This window comes from Abramis brama (assembly GCF_963993115.1).
Source record: "Abramis brama genome assembly, chromosome: 2".
Lineage (NCBI taxonomy): Eukaryota > Metazoa > Chordata > Actinopteri > Cypriniformes > Leuciscidae > Abramis > Abramis brama.
The window spans coordinates 51,560,252-51,583,817 of NC_139964.1; the positions used below are offsets into that span (position 1 = coordinate 51,560,252).

General features: G+C 41.2%; 2 protein-coding genes across 7 annotated transcripts in view; one reads left to right on the forward strand and one right to left on the reverse strand.

Annotated features, from left to right (window-relative positions):
• Window positions 1-19,606, reverse strand: part of LOC311071633 (multiple PDZ domain protein) — a gene marked incomplete at its 5' end in the record, with an annotated part of 59,970 nt that extends 40,364 nt beyond the window's left edge. For 2 of the 3 annotated variants that reach the window (XM_084096070.1, XM_084096069.1), the window contains 11 exons: window positions 1,341-1,526; window positions 1,939-2,085; window positions 2,282-2,361; window positions 2,987-3,049; window positions 3,208-3,475; window positions 11,402-11,593; window positions 11,723-11,848; window positions 13,761-13,974; window positions 14,103-14,239; window positions 14,440-14,640; window positions 18,808-18,993. In XM_084096070.1, the coding sequence (XP_083952196.1) occupies window positions 1,341-1,526; window positions 1,939-2,085; window positions 2,282-2,361; window positions 2,987-3,049; window positions 3,208-3,475; window positions 11,402-11,593; window positions 11,723-11,848; window positions 13,761-13,974; window positions 14,103-14,239; window positions 14,440-14,640; window positions 18,808-18,993 (1,800 nt within the window). Of the gene's footprint in view, window positions 1-1,340; window positions 1,527-1,938; window positions 2,086-2,281; window positions 2,362-2,986; window positions 3,050-3,207; window positions 3,476-11,401; window positions 11,594-11,722; window positions 11,849-13,760; window positions 13,975-14,102; window positions 14,240-14,439; window positions 14,641-18,807; window positions 18,994-19,154; window positions 19,209-19,389 lie in introns of those variants that run through there. The other variant, XM_084096068.1, reaches the window with a different exon arrangement.
• A 1,924-nt stretch (window positions 19,607-21,530) lies between these two features.
• The window catches only part of adgrl3.1 (adhesion G protein-coupled receptor L3.1), a 114,147-nt gene continuing 112,111 nt past the window's right edge, over window positions 21,531-23,566 (forward strand). For all 4 annotated transcript variants that reach the window (XM_084096100.1, XM_084096101.1, XM_084096102.1 and 1 more), the window contains exon 1: window positions 21,531-22,852. The gene's annotated coding sequence lies outside the window, so the exon portion shown is untranslated. The remainder of the gene's footprint in view (window positions 22,853-23,566) is intronic.

Genomic DNA, 23,566 nt, shown 5'->3' on the forward strand with positions numbered 1-23,566 from the left:
CTTGTCTGTCAGTCATATAATGCAGGTCTGTGGTCACTGTCTCAAAGAGCAAGCACAGAGTCCAAATTAAAACAATTCCCCGTCGTCCAAATTAAACAATTCCCCATCGTAAGTACACATTGATGGCCTAAGACACGAAACGAGCGGTTTGTGTGAGAAAACGAACAGTATTTATATCGTTTTTACCTCTTATACACAGCCACGTCCAAGTGATCTGATCTGACGTGTACGCAGACTGGTGCATATATATATACACTAGATGTCGCCTTGTCTACGGCAGTTCATTGGAACGAATGTCTTTAAGGCGACATCTAGTGTATATATCTATGCACCAGTCTGCGTACACGTCACACACCAGGATGCGCGCGCGCCCTCAGATCACTTGGACGTGGCTGTGTATAAGAGGTAAAAACGATATAAATACTGTTCGTTTTCTCACACAAACCGCTCGTTTCGTGTCTTAGGCCATCAATGTGTACTTACGATGGGGAATTGTTTAATTTGGACGACGGGGAATTGTTTTAATTTGGACTCTGTGCATGCTCTTTGAGACAGTGACCATAGACCTGCATTAAATGACTGACAGACAAGAACGGTTTGACCTAAAAATATCAAAATTGAAACTACTGTGGAAAAAAAGACACCTACATCTTGGATGCCCTTGAGGTAAGCTAAAACATACCAAAATTTAATTAAAAAAAGTGAACTATCCCTTTAAGTGTGTTAAGAAACATAGTCATGGTCGACACAGTAGTCGATTGTCGAGTTCACGCGCGTGATAACCTATGCGCGTGAAATCGACAATCGACTACTGTGGACTTTGACCGAAAACAGGAAGAAAATACAGGTATGTGCGCTGGCTGAATTAACATCATTTTTATTCATATCTTTCACATCTACTGCAGTCAGATTCACCGCGTTCACTCTGAAGGAATCACTCACATTGGCTGTGCACTTGTAATGACACATCAAGGATGTTAAGAGGCTAAAAGCCGGTTTAAAACTTGCCCCATTGAAGTCAACAGGGTGCAAATTTTAAAAAGAGGATAACACGGTGTAGGCAACACCGATTTTTGTCGTTGTTCTCTGTACTGACAGCACTCCAAATTTACAAAAAAATTGAGTTTTTCTTTAAAAAAAATTTCCGGAGTTCTCCTTTAAATGATCTTTAATCTGCAAGAACAGTTTTTTTTTAAATGTACCTTTAAGATTTGAAGTACACTATAAGCGCACTTTACAATTAAGAGTTTACTCTTACTCTTTTTCACAAGAGTAATAAGTTGCACAAGCATATACATTTTTCTTTTAAATATCATGATGCACAAACACACACAGCAAACCTTTTCATTAAATTCTGCTAGCAGCTCCTTGAGGGTGAGTTGTACATCATCACCATCATCATCGTCTTCATCACTGACTGTGGGTGGGATGAGACGACTGCAAACCACACAAACATTCACAGGAAGTTCCTTCAGCAAGCACACAACTTCCTTGTGTGTCTCACCAATCAGACAGAACCCGTTCACCTACAGAAAGAACAAACGCACCAACTCGCTTATTCTGCTGAACTGATCCTCTGGGCTTTTCTACTGACAGGAAGGGCTATTTTTAAGCAGCTGTGATGATTGATATTCATGTGCAGTCAGCAATGAATAAAGTGCTATGCATAAAAACAGAAAGCAGAAAGGAAGATGAGCACTTTTGGTTATTATGCATGCATGTGTTAGCAGGGTTTATGATAAGGGATTACAACAGCGTAATCTATAAACAACAGTATTATCTGTGTGTAATGCTTGTTTGACTTTGAAGTATAACCAAATATACATAAGCTTATTTTTTCAGGTATATAAATTCTATAGTGTTTGCATGAGTAAACATATATGAAATATACTACATAACTATGTGGACATTCCCTTTTAATTATAATATCAAGTGAACCTCTATCAGTTCGTCTCCAGGCCGTATGACTCCTGTCAGTCCCATCGGACCCTCTGGCAATATAGAGCAGATATAGTGGTGACCTTCCTTAGCCTCCAAACTCAAACCAAGACCACCGCTCTCAATGAATTTCTGTACCTGGACCACCTGCACACATACATGATACAATGTAAATACAGTAACACATTAACAGATGGATGGATAGATGGATGGAAAACAAAACAAAAAGGCATATACTACATAAGCACACAATGAACATAAATGTATGCGGAGACACACTCACAAATCTTAGCTGTGGAAAATAACTGTCAGCTAAATAGGAGAGAATACAAATGAGACGCACCATCACTTCGCACTGAGGACCCAGTTTGCTTTGCCACTTCTCCTTCAGTGTTTTCTCCTCTTCATCAGACAATTTACAAACTGAAACAAAATTTCAAAGTGTCACACAGCTAATATATAAATGACAAGATGACTGTGGAGAAGAGACTACAAATTTGGAAAGACAATGCATGCAAACCAAAAAACAACAACAACTACCTTTAAAGAACATTCTGGGTTATTTACAGCTTAATGTCTATGGACAGTACTTCTTTTTTTGCGACATGCTGTCGATTACTATTGACCAGACAGCAGGGAATAAAAAAAAAAAATCTAAATAAATAAAATGCTAACAATATAATGGTGCACAGTTAGGATATCACAATAAATATATGTTTATCTTTTAAGGTTTAACTTTAGGTTTAACATGGACAAAATGCTTGTCATGCCTTCTTTGTCAAATTCATTCAATTAAACAACAGTGTTTTAAAGTAAAAGCATTTATCTGTTACTTGGTAGAAACTATTAAAGATACCTAGCTAAAATTATTATTTTTTATTTTTTTTTGCAAGCAATGCTTAAATAGCAAATATTTCAGTATATTATAGTATATGTTTTACCGGTGTACTAACAAACCTGAGGTGCGAGTCAAAATGAGTGTTAATCAATTAGTCCATTGACATTAAAATTTAAATAACCTATAATACACAATGTGTTCAGTTCTTACATGAGGACCAGTGGTTTCTATTCTCCATATTGGACTCAAAATAACAGGCTTGCCTCGACTCAACTGAGGTCATAGAAAGAACAAAGAAACAGAAGCTGTTATTAGAATAAAATCAGGGCCACAAAGTCACTGAGACTTCACACAGAGAGTGAACATAACTCATGAATCAAACACAGTGTGAATGAGTGTAAATAAACCGAAGTGACAAGTGTTTCACTAACAGCACTCTCTGTTGAAGTTGAGGTCCCGGCGTTCAGTATAGAAAACTTTCCCTAGGGCCAGAACTGGCTTTGGCTCAACTAGACATGGAGGCAGTGGTGGGGGATCGAGACCCAGAGGGGTTAAGAGTCTCTGGGAGATTGTGGACATGGTGGGGGTTGTTTGCGTTTCAGATGGTGAGCCTTTTCTCAGAAGAGAGATCTCCACTTGTTGGCCAGTCATGTTCAGAATCTCCTCCGCTTTCTGTTTACTGCAGAACTGCCCATTCACCTGAATACACACACACACGTTCAGATATTTTAAGATTTGTCTTTCAATGAAAAAAAACCCCTAGAATGTTAAGATTTAGTTGTCATATTTAAACCCAAAAAGTGCAAAATCTGTGATTTGTTACTCATTAGTTATTATTATTCACAGTTATTGTTGTCAAGTTATTGTTGTCTTATCCCTAATGTTCTTTAACATCCTATTTTCATGTCAAATAAGTTCCACTGACCTAATCAAAACCCAGAAGACAGTTTTTATTACTGTAGCCTTTAAGAGATGGGCAATATCCCTTATTTTCAGTGCGATCTGATATCAAGATATGCAGATATTATATGATATCATAATGCAGATATTAAATGGAAAATATTAGCAACTTTTGAGGATAAAAAGGGTAATTATAGCCATTTAACATTACATTTGACATCCATCCTTTATCATTTAAGGGATCTAAACTGCTTCTGTTTTAGTTTATCATTAACAACAATTATAGAACTGTTCAATCTTGTCATTTTTCTCTCTCCAAAAACCCATTATAATATCACATTTTTATTATAGTTTCACATTTAGCTTCATCTTTATTTAATGTGAAATAGCTCCAGATGATGTCTGTGCTTATGTCTTTCAGCATTTCTGTGTGTTAAGATAAATGGCTCCAATCTTAAACAACCATTGGCTAACACAATTCATTTTTTCACTTCAAAGCATTGATTTTCATGCTAAATAACTCTAGCTACAACATATTGAAAACATTGATACTTCAGGAATGATCTATCCATGCCTAGATGCTTCTCTGTTTTACCACAAAGCAGGCATGAATTTTTCAGAAATGTGACTAGTAATCATTGTAGTAACATTGTTTGTGGTCAATTTGACTTTTATTTGGTAAAACAAAATTTGTTTTTCTACAGTATACTGTGCACCAGTCAGAGTATCTTATGTGAAAAGTCATTGAATTATTTATTATACAAGTTTCATATATGAGATCTCTAAAACCCTAAACATAAGTAATGCAACATTTTTTTATCAAAGATGTTTTAAGTGTGTTATGAGGCAAGTTCAAATTCTCTTTATAATAAGCTCTCATTAGAAAAGTCATGAAGTATTAATCTAACACCCTACTGTTAAAGGTAGGGAAGGCAATTTCAAGCGGCTAGCATTAGCATGTTAGCTTAGAAAACATGAGATCCCACCCTCCCTTCAGATCGTCTCCAAAGCCACAACTCCTTCAAAACACATGAACACACACAGCAGAGTCTGCAAAGCGTCACAAGAGACGGCATTAAATTACCTCATGTCTCAAAAGCACATAACATTACAATAATAATGAATGTAAACAAAATACAAAACTCTTAGTTGTACCACCTGACTGCTGCAGATTCATTTAGTGTTGACATACTGTAGAAACGCATAAATCAGAGTCTGAGGACATGAACATCTCCGGGTAGAAAGTCACGGGTTACCATCTCGTAATTACGGTTACGACATGCCATGAATGCAGCATAAGCTCTTTGTTTTGGTTCAGGAACTGTAAAAGGCAGCAGCTGTTTGTTTTTGGCACTCAGTGGATGTCTGTCTACAACTCTGCAGAGCCTTACGGAACATGATGATGACGTGTGATGTCTGCACGAGCAGGGTGCGCGGAGGTATGGAAATACATATATTGACAGGCCTGTCAATATATGTATTTCCATACCTCCTCGGCATGATGGTTTGATGCCATACCATAAGTCCTGAGACTTACACAGATGATATATGTACATGTTTTAATATTTAAACCACTTCTATTATTGATTGTTATCATGGTGTAAAGAGAGTTTCAACCTGTATAACAAAAAGTGTTTATAAAACAAATTGCCTATCCTACCTTTAAGTATTACTTCAAGATAACAAAATGGCCTTCGGGTCTCTGAGACCCCAAACAGAACATGAGGTTTGGACTAATGACATATTAACACAAATACAAACACAAAACAAGCAACAATGGAATTAATCTTACATAGTGCCACCATTTAGCCTAAAAGCAAACACTACAATGCAAACATCCCGTCACACAGTACTCACACACACACACACACACACACACACACACACAAATTCAGCAACAACAGGATTAGTAAAAATGAATAAAAAAAGCAATAAAAACATTGGTTAAAACCATTAGAACTACTGTACTTTGCATGCACTGACAAGCAGGGATGTAGTGGAGGCTAAACGCACGCACGTAAACGCCGTTCTCTTATGAGAGGTCTCTCGTACTGCGTAAGAATATCTTACGCTAGGGGAAAATCCTTTTTCCGCGAGATATTGAAGCCAAAAATTATCCTTAATTTTGTAATAATGCAAAACGCGTTGCGGCAGCATACAGACATAGGCGAGGCAGCTCGCGCGCCTATTGGCTGTTCTGCGGCAACTGCAGCAGCCTATCGAGCGAGGCCTGGCGTGACGCCAGACCCAATGAGGGTGCTTCGCGCCCGCTGCGTCACATCCCGCCGAAACGGGCGTGGTCTAGGCCTATAAATACCGCTCGCAGGCAGCTATTATCTGATTTTTCATCCTTCAAGCGAAGCACACGCATCGCTGGAGCTGGAGAAGAAGCCACGCCGTCTGAGAGAGAGCACCTTCAGCGGGACGAGTCACTGAAGTCGCTGGCCGCGCCGCCTTCCTTGCCTTCCTGCTGCGCTTTCCGGCGCTTATATCCTTTTATTCTCTGTACTCTGTGTGTGTGTGTGTCGCCGCTGCGACGCACATTCTAAAAGAGCAGCGTCTTTTTCAAGATGCCTTCCTGCGGCTCGTGCAGAGCCACACTCAGCGACGGGGACCGCCATGTTATCTGCGTTTCCTGCCTGGGTGAGGAACATGCAGCTCTTGCGCTCGTTGACGGCGGCTGCCCTCACTGCGAGCTGATGCCCATGGCGACTCTGAGGACTCGCCTGGCTTTCTTCACAGAGACTGCTCCCCCGCCCGCTGCGGTGTCGCGCCGTAAAAAGCGCCGTGCCCAGCGGGTCCCGGAACCTTCCCCCAGCCGCCAAAGCTCGCCGGTTCGCCCGCCTGCTTCACCGGCTTCATCAGCTTCTCTTCCTGACGGACAGCGGCCGCTGTCTGCCGCCGCTTCCGTCGACATCGCTGACGAGGAAGCCCTGCTGGGAGAGGATGATTCCTGCTCTATCCTGGCGTCAGGCAGTGAGGATTGGGCGAGCTCTGAGGATCTCGCGCCCCCTGCCCGCACATCGTCAGGCAAGAGAGCGTCCATCGAGATGGAGCTCATGCGGATACTCGCACAGGCCGCGGCGAGCCTCGGCCTTGAGTGGTCTTCGCCCGAGCAACCCGCTCACAACCGGCTGGATGGCTTTTTCCTGCCTGGGGAGCACGCTTCGCCTGCGTCCAGACCAGCGCCTTTTCTTCCTGAGCTACACGAAGAAGTCGCTAAGTCCTGGAACGCCCCCTATTCAGCTAGAGTGCGTCCCGCTGTTTCTTTGGCATTCTCTGCAGTTGACGATGCCAAGAACAGGGGATACCTTTCGCTGCCGCCGGTCGAAGAGGCGATAGCGGCCCACTTATGCCCGCCCTCTGCTGGACGGCGCGCTAAGCTGGCCCTACCCTCTAAAGCTTGCCGCACGACGTCAAGCCTGCTCCGCCGCGCTTTCGCCGCCGCCGGGCAAGCTGCGTCAGCACTGCACACCATGGCCACGTTGCAGATTTTCCAGGCCGATCTCCTCCGAAAGCTGGATGAGAAAGGACCTGACGCGATCTGCGTGCCGGACTTGAGAAGTGCCACGGACCTCGCTCTCCGTGCCACTAAGTCCGCAGCACAGGCCATTGGACGGAATATGGCTTCTCTCACCGTGACTGAGAGACACCTGTGGCTGACGCTCTCAGAAATGGCCGAGTCCGAGCGCACCGCGTTCCTCGATGCCCCGCTTTCTCCCGCTGGCCTCTTTGGATCCTCCGTCAAGGATTTCGCGGAGAGATTCGCAGAGGTACAGAAAGCGTCACAGGCTATGAAGCACTTCCTCCCGAAGCGCTCCAGCTCTGCAGCAGGCCGTGCGAAACCGTCTGCACAGAGCTCACAGCCCCAGCCACCGTCCGCTGCCGCCACTTCGCAGCGCCGCCAGGCCCGAAGTGCGAGACCGCGCTCCCGCTCATCCAGCCGCCGCCGCCCCGCCATGCGTGGCCAACGGCCTAGGATTGTGGTAAAGCCCGAGGCCCCGAAGTCGTCCTAGCACGTCTAGGAAAACGACGGTGTTCGAGTCCCGCTGCGGCCGGACTCCCACCAAAGTCATTCGCTCGTCCAGTTCCAGCAAATGTGACTGTTCCAGTGTTTTCCGCAGCCAACAAGCCGGTTCTGTCACCCGCTTGCCTGCACACAAATGCCGTTTTCACGGCTACCCAGATAAATCCCCAAGAGAGTGTATTTTCTGGTGTCCCGGCCACGGCCGATGGTGTCTCATGTGTAGTAAGAATGCCCACTGCCCAGTGCCCATCTCTACACACAAGCACAGCCTGTCACACAGGTCCCGCGCACATAAAATCGACTCAGATCGATTGCGCTTCAAACATGGTAGATGTGCCCACTACTCAGTGCCCACAAACACCATGTTATGCATGTCTCACGGTTTCCGTAAAAGCGAAACCAACGTGCATTCGCTTCACTCAAGCGAACAATGCTTTCAGTGTGATAAATGTGCCCGCTGTCCCGCGCCCACATCCACACATAGACATGACAGTTCCTACGGGACTCGCCCAGCCCTCCCCCTCGCGGTTGACCGCCGCAGAGGAGTCCAGCGCGGGCAATCTGCCCGCTGTTATCAGCGCGCCCCATGCCTCAAATGTCACGAGCGCGACGCTTGTGTTACAGCACACCGAAGCCTCTCCATCGCTGGGCGAACGGAGCGGGCTTCGTATTCAACCCCTAGCTATTCATGCAGACGCATGGGCAAAGCTGCCCGGGGTTTCGAAGTGGGTATTGGACATTATAAAAAGAGGCTATTCGCTACAGTTTCGCCGACGCCCTCGCCGCTATACGGCGCGCGTCGAGACCACGGTAAAAGCAGAAGTAGCACATTTACTTCGAGCTGAAGTGGCGAAACTATTGAACAAAGGGGCCATAGAGCCTCTCTCTCAAGTTCAGAGCGAAGGAGGGCTATACAGCAGATACTTCCTGGTACCGAAAAAAGACGGGGGTCTCAGACCCATACTAGATCTAAGGCAACTGAACAGAGTGCTCGTGAAGCGACAGTTCAGGATGCTCACGACCAGAAAAATCCTCGCGCAGATTCGCCAAGGGGATTGGTTCGTGTCAATAGATCTGAAAGACGCGTATTTTCAAATACAGATAGCGTCACGTCACAGGCGATATTTGAGATTCGCCTTCGAGGGCCAGGCATATCAGTACACAGTCCTGCCGTTCGGTTTATCCCTGGCACCCCGTACATTTACGAAGTGCATGGATGCGGCGCTCGCACCCCTCAGAATGAGGGGCGTGCGAGTACTGAACTATTTGGACGATTGGCTGATTCTAGCGCAATCTCGCTCAGTGCTCATAGAGCACACGACCATTTTACTCGATCACCTCGAGAATTTGGGTCTCAGTGTCAGACGATCCCCCAGTCAGACGATATCTTTCCTGGGCACAGAGTTGGACTCGCTGTCCATGATAGCGCGACTATCACAGCAGCGCGCGGTAGACATTCAGCGTACAGCAAACTCGTTCCGCTGCGGCGCGTCTGTCCCGCTCAAGAAATTTCAGAAGATGCTGGGTCTCATGGCCTCAGCATCATCAGTGCTCCAGTTGGGCCTGCTACGCATGCGCCCGCTGCAGTTTTGGCTGAAAGCGCGAGTCCCACGCCTAGCGTGGGCATCCGGTCTGCTTTGCCTCAAGGTCAATCAGAAGTGCGTCGCAGCTCTGAAACCTTGGAGAGCGGACGACTGGTACCAATCAGGTGTAAGCCTGGGGACTTCCTCGAGGGTGAGAGTGGTGTCCACGGACGCATCCACCTCGGGATGGGGAGCGCTGCTCGAGGGCAGACCGTTCTTCGGCCAGTGGTCAGAACGGGAGAAGCTCCTGCACATAAACTGCCTCGAAATGCTGGCAGTGGACAACGCGCTGACGCGTTTTTGTCCCCAAATAAAAGGACACCACGTCCTGGTCCGCTCGGACAACATGTCTGTGGTGTCCTACATAAATCGCCAGGGCGGCCTCAGGTCCAGGAACCTGTACAGGCTAACAGAACGCCTCCTGGTATGGGCTCAGCGCAACCTGCGCTCGCTGAGAGCAGCGCACGTGCCAGGGCTCCTAAACTGTAGGACCAGACAGGAACAATGTTCCGGCAGGCGAATGGTCTCTACACCCACAGACAGTTCAACTGCTATGGAAGAAATTCGGCAGAGCGGAAGTAGACCTGTTCGCGTCTCAAGAAAACGCTCACTGTCCGGAATTTTTCTCCAAGAGCAGGGACGCGCTGGCTCACGTATGGCCCGCCGCCCGCTCTATGCCTTTCCCCCCGTCTCTCTCCTGCCTCAGGTGATAGAGCGGATCAGGGAAGAAGGATGCTCAGTACTGCTTGTAGCACCGTTCTGGGAAAACCAGTGTTTTCCCTCTACAGGGAAACACTGATCCACATTTTTCTGATAGACCAAACAACTAATCAATTAATCGAGGAAATATTCAACAGATTAATCAACTATGAAAATAATCCCAAATCCCTAATCATTATGCACAAGTGCATTGCATTGGAAGCCCTGGATATAAGCCTCCCTCTCGATCTCTCTTAAATATTTTTGTTCTCTCTGTTTTGTCATTTAGAAAACTTTATAGATTTCAACCATATTATTCCTTTTTGAGTCTCTTTAACAAGAACTTAGATTAATGTATGAATTGAATAGTGATTGTGTGACCTATGATGAGGGAACAACCAGTGATACCCTTGGTAGTACCATCAAATGATATAGCGATGTCATCAGGATACACATACACTGGTAGGCAGTGGCCCACCTTACCGGGTGACCACGTCGTGGTCCACCAGAATTTATAGTTTACCCACCTCTTATTTTACCACTACACCACTGCTGACAAGGAAATTAAAAATATCTAAAAAGCTGTGAAAAATAAGATTTAATTTAGTAACTCACAGCAATGGTGTGATCTCCATCCTGATTCACTGCACTTCCTTTCAGAATGCTCTTTACTTCAAAACCACTGGCCTCAAAAACACCCACTGTTCATTTAATGTTTAACGTTCTTAGACTGAACGGGAAAATAATCTCTCATCTTACTGAAAGAAAACAGTATGAAATCATACCTTTGTACAGGTTTTCCACAGATTTAGAGATGTTGATGCCCAAACCATTTTTGCTGTCATTGAATCTGACACTGAATTCTCTTTCCTTTTGCTCTGCTAAATGCTGCAGACGGATAATGTTTCATTTATTATTGGCTCATCATCAATTTTTTATTAATTTGTATTTTTAAAGACATCAGTTTTTTTTTGTGTGTGTTAAAACACAAGAGAATTAAGGATTGTTACACAGCTCTTTTCCATACAATGATAGTTCAGAGTGACCTGACAAGCTTTAAAAAAATACTAAAAAGCACCATAAATGTGGTGAGGGAGGAAGAATGAACATTAAACAGGTTACGAAAGATTTTTTTTTTTGGGTGAGCTCTTCTGTTAATATCAAAATGTAAATATAGATGCATAGACACACACACACACACACACACACACACACACACACACACACACACACACACACAATTTTCAAAAAAAAATCACTTAGTACGATTCATAAGTTATTTTCCCCATGGGGACCAAAAAACGTCCCCACAAGGATAAGGATTTCGGATATTGGCATCTTTCTGGGGACATTTTATCCCCATAATGTAGGGTTTACCAGGACACACACACACTCAAGATCAGAAGCATTCTGCACCTGTTTCTTCTGAGTGTCCTGTTGCTGGGCGATAGTAGGTGAGAGGTCACCATCAGTGGTTTCCCTGGCAATGATAAGTCTCACATGGGAACCAGCCAGACGGAGCACACGTGCCACTTCCTCACTGCCCATGGTGGACACGTCCACATCACCAATTCTGAGAAGAAGATCGCCGCTACGCAACCTCCCGTCCTGTGTCCACAAACACACAACCACACGTCGAGGGATTTGGCCACACTCCTTTTAATTTGAATCTGTTTGTACAATCCAAATAATGTCATAGATTCTAGTGTATGTGTATCCATGACAATTCTCTCATACCCTTCCAGCTACACCATCAGGTAGGATGGTTTTAACCATGGTGCCAGTAGTCCTCCCTCCAACAATGCCAAAGCCCAGACCCGATCCGTCATTCTGCAACTCAATGTGATGAATTTGTCGAGGCTGCTGAACCAAATTTAAAATATAGCCATTTATTTGATAATATAGCCATTTTATAACCAAGTCATTTTCCGTATAGCCAAATACCTTAGTTATAGCTACAAACAAAACAAAACAAAACAAAACAAAACAAAACAAAACAAAACAAAACAAAACAAAACAAAACAAAACAAAACAAAACTATTAAACATTTCCACCATTGTTGCCAATGAAAACATATAAAATTCATTTAACAGATGTTGACCTTGTGTTCCCCATTAGCGGTGCATGTCACACTATATCGGGTAGGTTGTCACAGTGGAACCTGCCATTAAGAGTTTCCATTCGAAGTGGAACTCAACACTGCATCATGGAGTTGATGCTAAGGGAACGTTCCTCGTAAGCCTGTTACATGCCAATTTTGGCTACTGCAGTCCTGTGATCTCGCAGGATCGCCGGCAGAGTATAAGGGTGCCTAGAAAGAACGTCATCAGCTTCTTTGTCTTCAGGAACGTGTTGTTTGTCAGTGCATGTGATCTCTGTGTTAGTGGTTTGAAGTGAAAAAAAGATGATGGCCACGATCTGTGCGTTAAATGTCTTGGTTGCTCCGCACCGGGTTGCCTCAGCAGCAGCGGGACCTGGTCGATACTCTTTAAAAAGAGCTAGGCATCTGCACCCCATGGATCAGGTCCCGCTGCTGCCGAGGCAACCCAGTGACTGCGATCATAGAGGTCACAGGTTGAGCTAGCTGATGAACTTGAGACTGGTTTAACCCTTTCTCAAGCATCACTTGCAGGTTCTCAGGGCAGATCCGGAAGCCTGCTCAGCGTCTTCTTCCAATCCGGCAATGAGCATGCTATTGGCCCAATCTGGTTTTGAGGAGCTAGATGTGATGGGAGTTGAGGCGGATGTATTGAGTGAACCTGTCTTCTCCCTCACTTCCATATACAAGGAGCTAGTGGATGTAATGACCAGTGCCATGGCAAAGCTGAAGTTAGATTGGTCAGTTGAAAGAGTGGAATCTGCCCCAAGCAGTTTGGATGAGCGATTCCTCATGTGTCATAAGCATCCCACTCCAGTGAGCTTTTCTGATGATGTTATTTCTAGGCACCCTTAAATACTCCTGTGATATCACCTGGCTGTAGTAGCCAATCAAATTTTCAGATTTTTAATCTCAGACTTTTGAAACCATTTACACATTAACAATACCAATTCAAGAGTATGGTTTAAAAAAGAAAAAGAATTGAATACTTCTATTCAGAATCAGGATGCATTATATTGAATAAAAGAGACAGTAAAGACTTCTACATTGTTACAAATGCTGTTCTTTTGTGAAGGATCATGTGACACTGAAGAGCGGAGTAATGCCTGCTTTGAATTCAACTTTGCCATCACAGTTTTAAATAGAAAAGGTTAATTTAAAGTGTATTTATAATATTTTTAAAAAATGAGTTTTTACTGTATTTTTTATTTTAAATGCAGCAATGCATAAGAGAATTCTTTCAAAAATATTAAAAAATCTTACCAACTCCAAACATTTGAACAGTAGTGTATTATAATAGTATTGCTAATAAGAGAAGGCTCCATTTTATCTTAATTGATTGACTCCCACCATTACCAGTAAATCTTTCAGTGGAGTACAGTCACATGAGACTCTGCTTTCACGGCAAACACCAATAAAAAAAACTCACATAAAAAAGCTAATGTATAACATTTAAAAAGTTAGATGTAATGCATTTGTGGTAATGTGTATAATCAAATAACTGTGGATCAGTAACAGATTTAAGCTGCGTGTCAAAATGAGGCAGCTATAAGGCATAAGTATAAGATACAGTTTAGGATATGAAGCAAAATATGCTTCATAATCAGGCTATTTAACACATTCTGGGAAATTCAAAGATATAATAAAGATGAAAAAAAAAAAAAAAAAAAGCCTTACACTGAATTGTCCATCAAGGCCAGAGAGATTTTTGGGAAGAGTGTGGCTCATCTGTGGGACGCTGAATGATGAGGCTGGTTCCCTGGCTATAGTTAAGGTTACCATGGAAGCAGCTTCCTGAAGAATCTGGACAGCTTGTTCCTGTGTTACCGAGGACTCAATCAGCTTGCCGTTCACCGCTAGAATCTGATCAGCCTCATGGAGACGTCCATCACTAAGACAGGAGATGTGGTAAAGGAGGTAAAGAATGGTTTCAAATCATCCTAAGCCCCTATCCAGAATAATACGATTCTAATCAGTAAAGTTTTGCTATACTGAATTTGCATCTTTGTCAGTTTATACCTGTAAGCTACAGAGTCTGGCTGAATCTTCTGTATGAAGATACCATGGCCTCCACCGCCTTCAGTTTCCAAGCCAATAATGCTGATGCCTAAAGCACTTTCACCCTTCTCCAGATCAAAACTAAGCAGAGACCGACCCTGAAAGAGTAATAAATACATGGGATAAGAAAGAATGAATTCAATCTGTTGGTTTTAGGAGATAGTAGGACTGAAATGATAGTATTTATTAAAAGTATGCATGATAACGTATCCCAGTCGGTTTTAACGGTTTGTGTTTCCTGAATGATGTTTAGAGGAACAGGATGAGAGGATGTTTAGGGTGTTTAGAGGAACAGTACCTGGGCCATGGACTGCAGCACTGCAATGTCATCTGTGATGCAAGGGGCATAAGTCATTTGATTGGAGGATCGACATCGGTCATAGTGCCGCTGGGCTGAGAGGTAAGAATCTCTGTATCTCAGAGTGCATGAGGGGTGGGACGTTCTCACACCATCTGCATCATCACTCATAGACTGAGGAGGCGGCGTTCTGGGGGAAGCCTGTACAAACACACAGCTAGAGTGATGTAGGTAGCTGGGTTGCACCAGCAGCTTGCAAGGCCTTACTGGGATGTAAAAAGTCACACTATTAAGACAGGATTTATCAGATTAGATGGTGTTTATACTGATCCTTGTGCACTTTAGTTTGATCTTCTTTAACCTCACTATCAATGGTATTAATTACAATTGAGTATAAACAATGATAGACAGGAAACACAATATAGATAAAAAATGATCATGAAATATAAAAATAGGATATTTACATATTTAAATAAGTGATCAAATATTTAAAAATTGCCATTAAAAGGTTTGGGGTGAGTAACATTGCATTAGACGGATCAGAAGTGACAGAAAATACTTTTATAACGTTACAAAATCTATTCATCAAAGAATCATATCACAGTTTCTTTAAAAATATTAAGCAGCAAAACTGTTTCAGCATTGATAATAATAAGAAATGTTCTTGAGCACCAAATCAGAATATTAAAATGCTATTTTGAGGGATCCTGTGACACTAAAGTCTGGAGTAATGGCAAAAAAAAAAAAAAAATACAGAAAAAAAAAATATAGTAAAAAAAACAAAAATTATATATATATATATATATATTTTTTTTTTTTTTTTTTTTACTGTATTTTTGATCAAATGAATACAGCTCTGGTGAACATAAAGAGACTTCTTTCAAAAACATAAAAAAATGATATTATAAAAAAATCGTATTGACCCCAAACTGACGGTAGTGTATTTTTTTTATACAAAATTGAATCAGTTTAGGGGCAACGTAACAAAGAAAGTGCAGTGATTAGATCAGTTTCATGCGTAGAACCACTAACAGCTCAGTTTTTCACATAATGTTCTCTCAAAATATAAACAAGTGTAAATGTGAACATTGTAACATGTCTAAATTATCGAAGTCTGTCGGGTATAGCATTAAATCATTATTGTAATTCAGTCAGTTTGCCAACCAACTGTTTATACCAACCTGGTCGGTAGTTTGCGTATACATTTAATTTAAACATGGGGTTACATTTCAGTGTTTCAAGTTTAATGGTGCAAAGCACAAATATTTAGTAGTGCGCAAACCAGTGCCATCTCTAAAATTGATTTAAAAAATAATGTTATTTCTTGGAGGTTTACACAGTTACTGACTTTTAGCTAGTTTTGCAGACTACAATGCCTGCAGGGCATGTCTGTCACTTTCTATTTGGTGTGTCGCGGTCAGATTTAACATAGTAAATAATCTTAACTAAAATATAAAAAATGCAGATTTGTTTCTGCAAAGGTCATGTTTAGGGGTAGGGAAAATAAAATACATAGCTCAGTATAAAAAACGAGATGTCAATGGAAAGTCCACACCATTACAGAAACGTCTGTGACTTGTTGACAACTGCCTCTCTCTCCTTTCAGCATAGATTAATTGGTCAGCTTAGGTAAGTAGCTTATACAACCCCAGTTTGGTCCCTGCTGCTGTTTCAAAGAATCATTTCTCTAAATACACCAGACACAATATACACAAACACAGACACACTTACCAAGGATATGCTACGCAATTACACCAAATAATTAATTAAATTTAGAATTAATACATTGCATACATTGTATAAATTTTATAATTTGTTAAAAGACATTTTTATGATTTTTAAGGAACTCACTCTCTAGTTCCAGTTCATTAATTCACAGAATTAATTGTTTGTCAACCAAAAAGCCAAAAGACAAATATTATGGATGTCAAGTTTTTCCTGTTAGTTACCATGGACACTCATTTACATTCACACCTGTTAGTCTTTGAGTTAATCATCATATTGTGTATTTAAGTTCCTCATTTCTTCCAGTTTTATTGTCTGGTATGGTTCATGCCATGATTACATGCTGTTTAGGTTGCCTTCTTTCCCATGGACTATTTGAGTTTGTTTGACTAAATACAATCTTTTGCATCATGATCATCTTGCCTGAGATGTGACGATGGATATTTCAGAAAGATGGCAAAAACTAACTACAAAAATAAAGGTCTTTTATGGCTGACCATATGGAACAACAGCAGGATAACAGCACAGCTGGCAACTCTGGTTTTATTTCTGCTCAATGATAATTAAAACCAATAATTAGAATAAGTGTTTGAAATATAAATATATTTGTTGTTTGATTTCAGCGATTTTCCTTTATATTTAATAGTCTCATTACATTTGTTCACAAACACATCAAAGACTGTCAGGCAGGAAGTGATAAGCTTGATTAAAGAATGACTCATAAGCAACTTAATATAAAGCTTATGATTATCCATGGCAAGTGGCCTGACCAATGCACAATAAGCACGAGGATTATCTGATATATAGTTTTGCTGAAGTAGCTACATCTCATGGCATATTTGTACACCCATAAACATGCAGTTTTTCATGCCAAACAGCCAGTTTAGAATTTCATTTATTGGAGTCGCTCATCTGGCGTCTGCTGCTCCTCTCATTTTGGCCTGCTAGAAGATTCTAACAAAATCAATTGTAGTTAATAAATCTCAATGTAACATCTATTGTGTCTATTTTTATGATGATTTCTGAGAAGCTAAATTACCTGAGCTGCTCTTTGAAAACTTGGGCTAACACAGGCTACTTTCAGAGGACTATTTCCCATCATTATCCTGCACAGTAACACACGCAGAGACACAAATACACACCTAATTCACATACTAACCACCTTTCAGACTCATCACTCTGTCGTTGAATAACCTCACACGCCTCCTAATCATATCTTCTGGGTTTCTTTGACCTCTTTATGCTCTGGAAATGCAGCCCCTTAGGTCATTATGGTTATTACACTGAGAAGAGTAAAATATGTCAAATACAAGCTCAACTAGTAAGTCAATGCATTCAACTATTCTTACAGGAATATTCAGGGACCCAATACATGTTATACTCAATTGACAACATTTGTGGGATAATGATGATGACCACAAAAAAAATATTTTAACATGCCCCTCATTTTATTATAAAAAGAAGAAGAAGAACAATCAAGGGTACAATATGGCACTTCTAATGAAAGTGATTTGAACCGATAATTTTATAAAAGCACTTACAGTATGGGTGTGGTCACGCTTAAATTTGTACAGTGACACTCCATGCAGAAAAAACGCAGTCATCTCAAACAGAAACCGTGCTATCTGGAATTCCATGTGAAGGACGTGAAAGACTAAACATTTCTCCACATGGATATTGCATCGAATTCAAGTTTGTTAGACTTTGAGCATGAACATTTACTGTGTTGACCAATGTAAAGTTGCATAGTTTAAAAAGTGACCTCTGAGTGAGTGATGTTTCATGTATCACTGCATTATTGGCTTGCAAAATTTTGAATAAATTTAGCTGATGTGACTTCTGTTTATTATTTGAGCTGTTAAAATCTGAATTTTTACAGCTTTTACGGTTGATGGTATTCCATCGTCATTGCAACAAAGCTGTAAAAAAAATGGGTATATCTTTACTCAGAAAAGGTTAGTAATAAAAATGTTTTCACACTAAAATCATAATATTGCAACAAAAAAAAAACATGGATATTGTTTGTGTGTTGTCATTGGATGTACTATTGATACAGCGAGTATTTTGGCCCTGTGTATATTTCCATTGTTTTTGCAGCACTGTCACCTGGATCTTTTTTTAAGAAAAGGAGGGACATTACACCACAAATGGTGTCCATCAAGCTTGGCATGTAATGAACCCGAAATATTCCTTTAAGACAGGTTTGCATCATGTTTTATTTCAACTAAGAATAGACCCTGAGCCAGACATGATGTAGAAAGACAAGCTGTGAGTCAAAGCGCTGTTTGCATCAGGGAAAATCTGAAATGATGCTGAAATGTACACCATAAATGCTTTATAAAGTGTACTTACATGTAAAATTCTATTTCAAGTTATAGTTCTGGAGTTGAATATCAGCATAAAATATACTTTTGTTTAATGCACTTCACATCTGGGTACTAAGGATTAGTTATGATAATGAAAGAGACATTAGAGGTTAGCTATGCCACTATTATTAGCCAATCAGATTTAAGAACTACATGGATTAATAATAATGTATTTCTTTAATTTTTTTAATTTCTATATGATGGTAAAGCCCACTGCTGCAACAATGTGTGCCTGATTTTTGTCATGCACTGGGATGATGATGCTATATTCTCTGACCTGTTGTTGCTGATGCTGTTGTCCAGTCTCTTGCATGATGAGTATCTGATGGAACAGAGGACTCTGTAAGACACTCTTGAGCAGACTGAGTTTTTCCTCAGCAGGCAGTTCTCCCCTCTTCTTCAGCCTCTGCTGCAGACGCTCCACCGCCAGCAAAGCACGCTGTGTGTCTATACACACACGCATAAATATATTAATGACATGGACACATGCAATGACATCAGCTCTATACCTCACACGAGAGTGTGTACAACAAGCTGCATTTAATATTCATACAGATGATGAACTCAGATTGAATGACACACACCATGGCTAAAAATAATATTGTGTTAAGACTTCATACATACCCATCATTTTCAACTATTTGAGTATTTGAATTACCACCACTCTCTTTCTGACATCTGCAAAAAGAGAAGCGAATTAACATCAGACACAATGTCAATCAAACTCTTGAACATATTCAAGATACAAATGAACAAAAACAAACAGATTTGTCACTTTCTCATCCTCAAGAGGGACTTACGTGGATTGAAGCATCTTAATCACTAACTGGCAAGCACATGCACACCTGACAGTCCTTACCTGTGACGTTTGGCAGGAAGTGAGAGTGACGCAATTCTTTGTAAGCGATGACAGGCTTTATGAATTGTACCGACGGTTTACTTCATATCTCGCTGATGCTCTGATAACGCCAGCTGTAATCTGTTATTCATGCTGATGTAATCTGGGTTGGAGTCTCGCGCCTCTACGGGAGGTTCTCGCGGTCGGCACGCGCTCATCATGTACTGCGCGAGCGCTTGTGTTTGCGCTGCGCTGCTCCGGTAATGCGCTTACCGGGGAAGCTTAGCAGCTGTAAACGGACTTAAACTGTGAACGACGGTAATTACCCCGGACAGATGTCCTTACAACCTACTTGATAGGGCTTTAAGCACCTGGTGGTGGGCAGTGAGTTGCACAACAATAGTAACTAAGGGAAAACAAAGCAGGAGGGTTATTTTTAAACGGGCGAATCACAGTGAATCGTATTGATGAGCGATAGATGTGTAAATACGAAAATAAATATGTAAATACAGCAGTAGCCTAGTTCTCGACTCAGCCAGGTGACCTCAGCAAACTTCCAATGGGGTCGCAAAAGTTATAGCCCATACCCCCCCGTTCAAAATATATTTGGCAAGTGTGTACCTAGGTGTAGCCTATAATATTTTCAATATAGCATTAACAATTTCAGGGTGCAAATTATTATGAGTTTTTTTATGGAGTGAGGGAGCACAAATGAGGCCAAAGAAAAACGAAAAAGGTTTACGTTTCAGTAACCACAAAAGTTATTTTTATTTTAACACAAGTTAAACGAACAGAAATCATCTGTCGGTGAGTGAGGAGGTAACCATAGAAACAGATGTTCGATTGTTGTCTGCATCGGATGGATCATATCATATGCATAGGCTATCCTACTTTCATTTTTTATCAAGTTATTATAGATTTACACCTTACAAATATATCACAAAAATAGTTTTGTTTAAAACGTGTTCGCATTAATAGCTATTTAAACCTAATGGCGGACAAAAAAAAAAGAAAAAAAAAAAGAAGGTGATCAACATGCTAGGCTACTTGTTATCCATCATATAATATAAAATATCTCATAAATAAATAATTGCGATGTTAAAACAAGTCTGTTATAAGAGTAGGCTATGCCATATATGTGGGTTCATACAGCGGATATCTAAAAATAGGTAAAATCAGCATGTTATGGTTCAGGTGTAACTGACAGGTGCGATATGCCGTTCCTTGAATGTTTTATCGCTTGCTGTCTATCAGTCTTCATTCGTTTCGTTCTCTGTCTGGTGCCGTAAAGATCAATATGCTGATTTCTCACCGCACATTTACCTTCAGATCAACAGGTTTCCCCCACAGCTCTTTCGCGGACGTCTCATCGGATGACGATCAAAAACCAGGGTTCTCTTTTAAACATTTTCGAATGTTGAAAGTCGCATTAGAGGCATCCAACATTATTTCGACAGCCTAGGGTTTGCGTGAGAGTGATTACCGACTGTCAGCGCGCATGTCCGCGATGCGCCTTTGATGCTCGTGAGTTTAATGCAAACGGATGCCCGGGCCTCTCCCCCCTCATTTAATGAAATAACACAGACATCAGCTCGCATTACTGCTGCTCATGACAGACATTAATAAGTCTATGTCCACAAAATAAAATTCGCCAATGTGTTATTTTATACCAGGCCTCATTAAAACCGATGGCAGCCAATGCCAACCTATCAATATGTTTAAATTAATGAATATATTGGTTTAATTGTAATTATGAATATTAAATAGACCTAACTGCACGATCATTACACGAAAAATGTCCCTTGTGTCCCTTCTATAGCGTATACACAACATATCTGAGAACTGACTTTAATAACAATGTAAATATTCAGGAAGTATCAATATTCTCTTTTTTTCACATTTTGTTGCAGTCATACTAAAATGTTTTTTTTTTTAAATCACTTTTTTTTTTTTTTTTAATCACATCAGTCTACACCTCCATACACCATAATGACACAATGAAAACAGATTTGTGATAACTTAGCAAATTTATTAAGAAGACAAACTGAAATTGACATAAGCATTTAGATGTTTCTACTCTGTAATTGGAGTCTAGTGGCAAATTCAATTGGACATGATTTAGAAAGGCACACATTTGTCCTGTCCACATAGCCTATATTGTCAGGTGTGTGTCAATGCATATAATGCTATTATTATTATTTGTATTATCTTTTTTTATTCTTCTTTTTAACTGTGTAGATACACAGTGTTTCCAAAATAGATATGGAAATACAAGCCATATTTTTTTTAAACTTTATAACAGCCTTTTATTTAAAAGACTTCAAGTTGTGTCACTGGGTTATGCATCAATGCTGTTACCATCACAGCTCCCCTTTATTTAAGAGATAAATAAAAATTCCATAAATAATCTGAGAACTCTTCAAGAACATGAACTCTTCAAGAACAAATCATTGTATAGTGTCTTTTAAAATAACTTTATATTATGTTTTGTCACATTTGTCAGTATAAAATTATCTAAAAATGCAACTCAAACCTGTTACCAAGATTTTGTACATATAGGCTGATTATTAAAAATTGGATGTTTGTACAACTGTCGTCATTACATTTTCTTTCTAAAAAACAAAAACAAAAAAACACGTAGTGTAATGACCTCGAACAAGCACAAGACAATGGCTAAATGTCAACATGTTACTTTTTTTAGACTTTGATGTATCGCAACATGTAGCCTAAGCCTACAGTTTATCTTAAGACGGCAAATTGTAGTTTATTACGCAAATGCATAGGCCTACTTTTAAGCTTTTAAAACTGACTTTAAAAAACACATTTCAAAATGGCACACACTGCACCTATTTCGCTGAATGACAATGACCCCGCAGGTGATAGGAAGGTCGACCCTTCACTGCTGTGCTGTGCGCGCTCTCGTCCACCAGAGCGTGCTCAAGTCCTCCCGTCATCCCAGCTCCAGATTCACCGCCCCTCTCTTATCCTCCTTTTCTTTCTTTTCCCCTCCCACCCTCCATCCTTGAATCAAGCATCACTTTGCTTCCAAATTGGCTTGTCATTTTCTCTCGGCGCTCGTTCCCTAGCTGTCGGGTCGAATGGACGATCTAGCGATGGACTGGCGCTGATCTCGCGGATTGTTCTATCGCTGGACCCACTCTGCGCATTTTCCTCTTATTCCAGAAAAAAAAAAAAAAAACGCTGATCGGGATACAACATTGGGCTCTGATACCCCGTGTCCACCACAGATCCATTGGGTTTGAGGGACGAAGGATACTCGATACTGATCCTCACTGTGGGTCTTCGGGAAGCTTCAAGCATCATAAAGGCGCATCTGGGAACGGAAGCTCAAAACATCATCTGCGTGTTTTATTCACACACGGACACACTGTCACGGGAATTAAGGAGCATTCTGAGATCATACAGCCCGATGCTGTTGAGCACATCCGGAGCTGACTATTATTCCAGTGCTTTATAAGATGCGGTAAGTCAGTGCTTTTAAACGTGGTGACGTTATTTCTTAAGGGCCAATAAATCAATAACCGATGGACGTTTGAGTGGCAGTGGCAGTGGGATGCCGTAGTTTCACTCAGCAAACTCTCCATATCCTAGTACAGCTGAATTATGTCGTGTGTGTGTGTGTGTGTGTGAGGGGGGCTTTGGACACAGGATGCTTTTTGCCGTGTGCCGTGCGTGGTGTTTTAATGGGCGTCGGTGCGCGCGCGCGCGTGTTTGAGTGTACAAGTCGCTGCCCTCAGCTCTTGACGTTACGAAACGATAATTTAATTTGTTTATAACAGGCAGCGTACCGCAAATGACTTTATATGGAAGGCATATATTCACAGCATCCCTTCAGCATTTATAGGAGAAGAAGATTATCAACGTCGACTTAGTGCCAGCGGACTGTCTTTCTCTAAATGCGCGTGTGTGTATAACAGGAGATGCGTTGGTATGAGATAATCTAAAAGAAAAAAAAAGAAAAAAAAGAAAGCATCTTCAAAATAAACAGCCTTGAAAACATCAACAGCGATCATGCAACTAAACACCGTCAGATCTCTACAGAGATCATATGACCTTGATTCATTCACTAATAAAGACACATCTGCTATTCATGTCAACTTGATGTCATGAAAATTGCAGTAGCCTACACACTGGATCATCATATATACGGCCAATCATACAGGATTGTTTGCTTTTT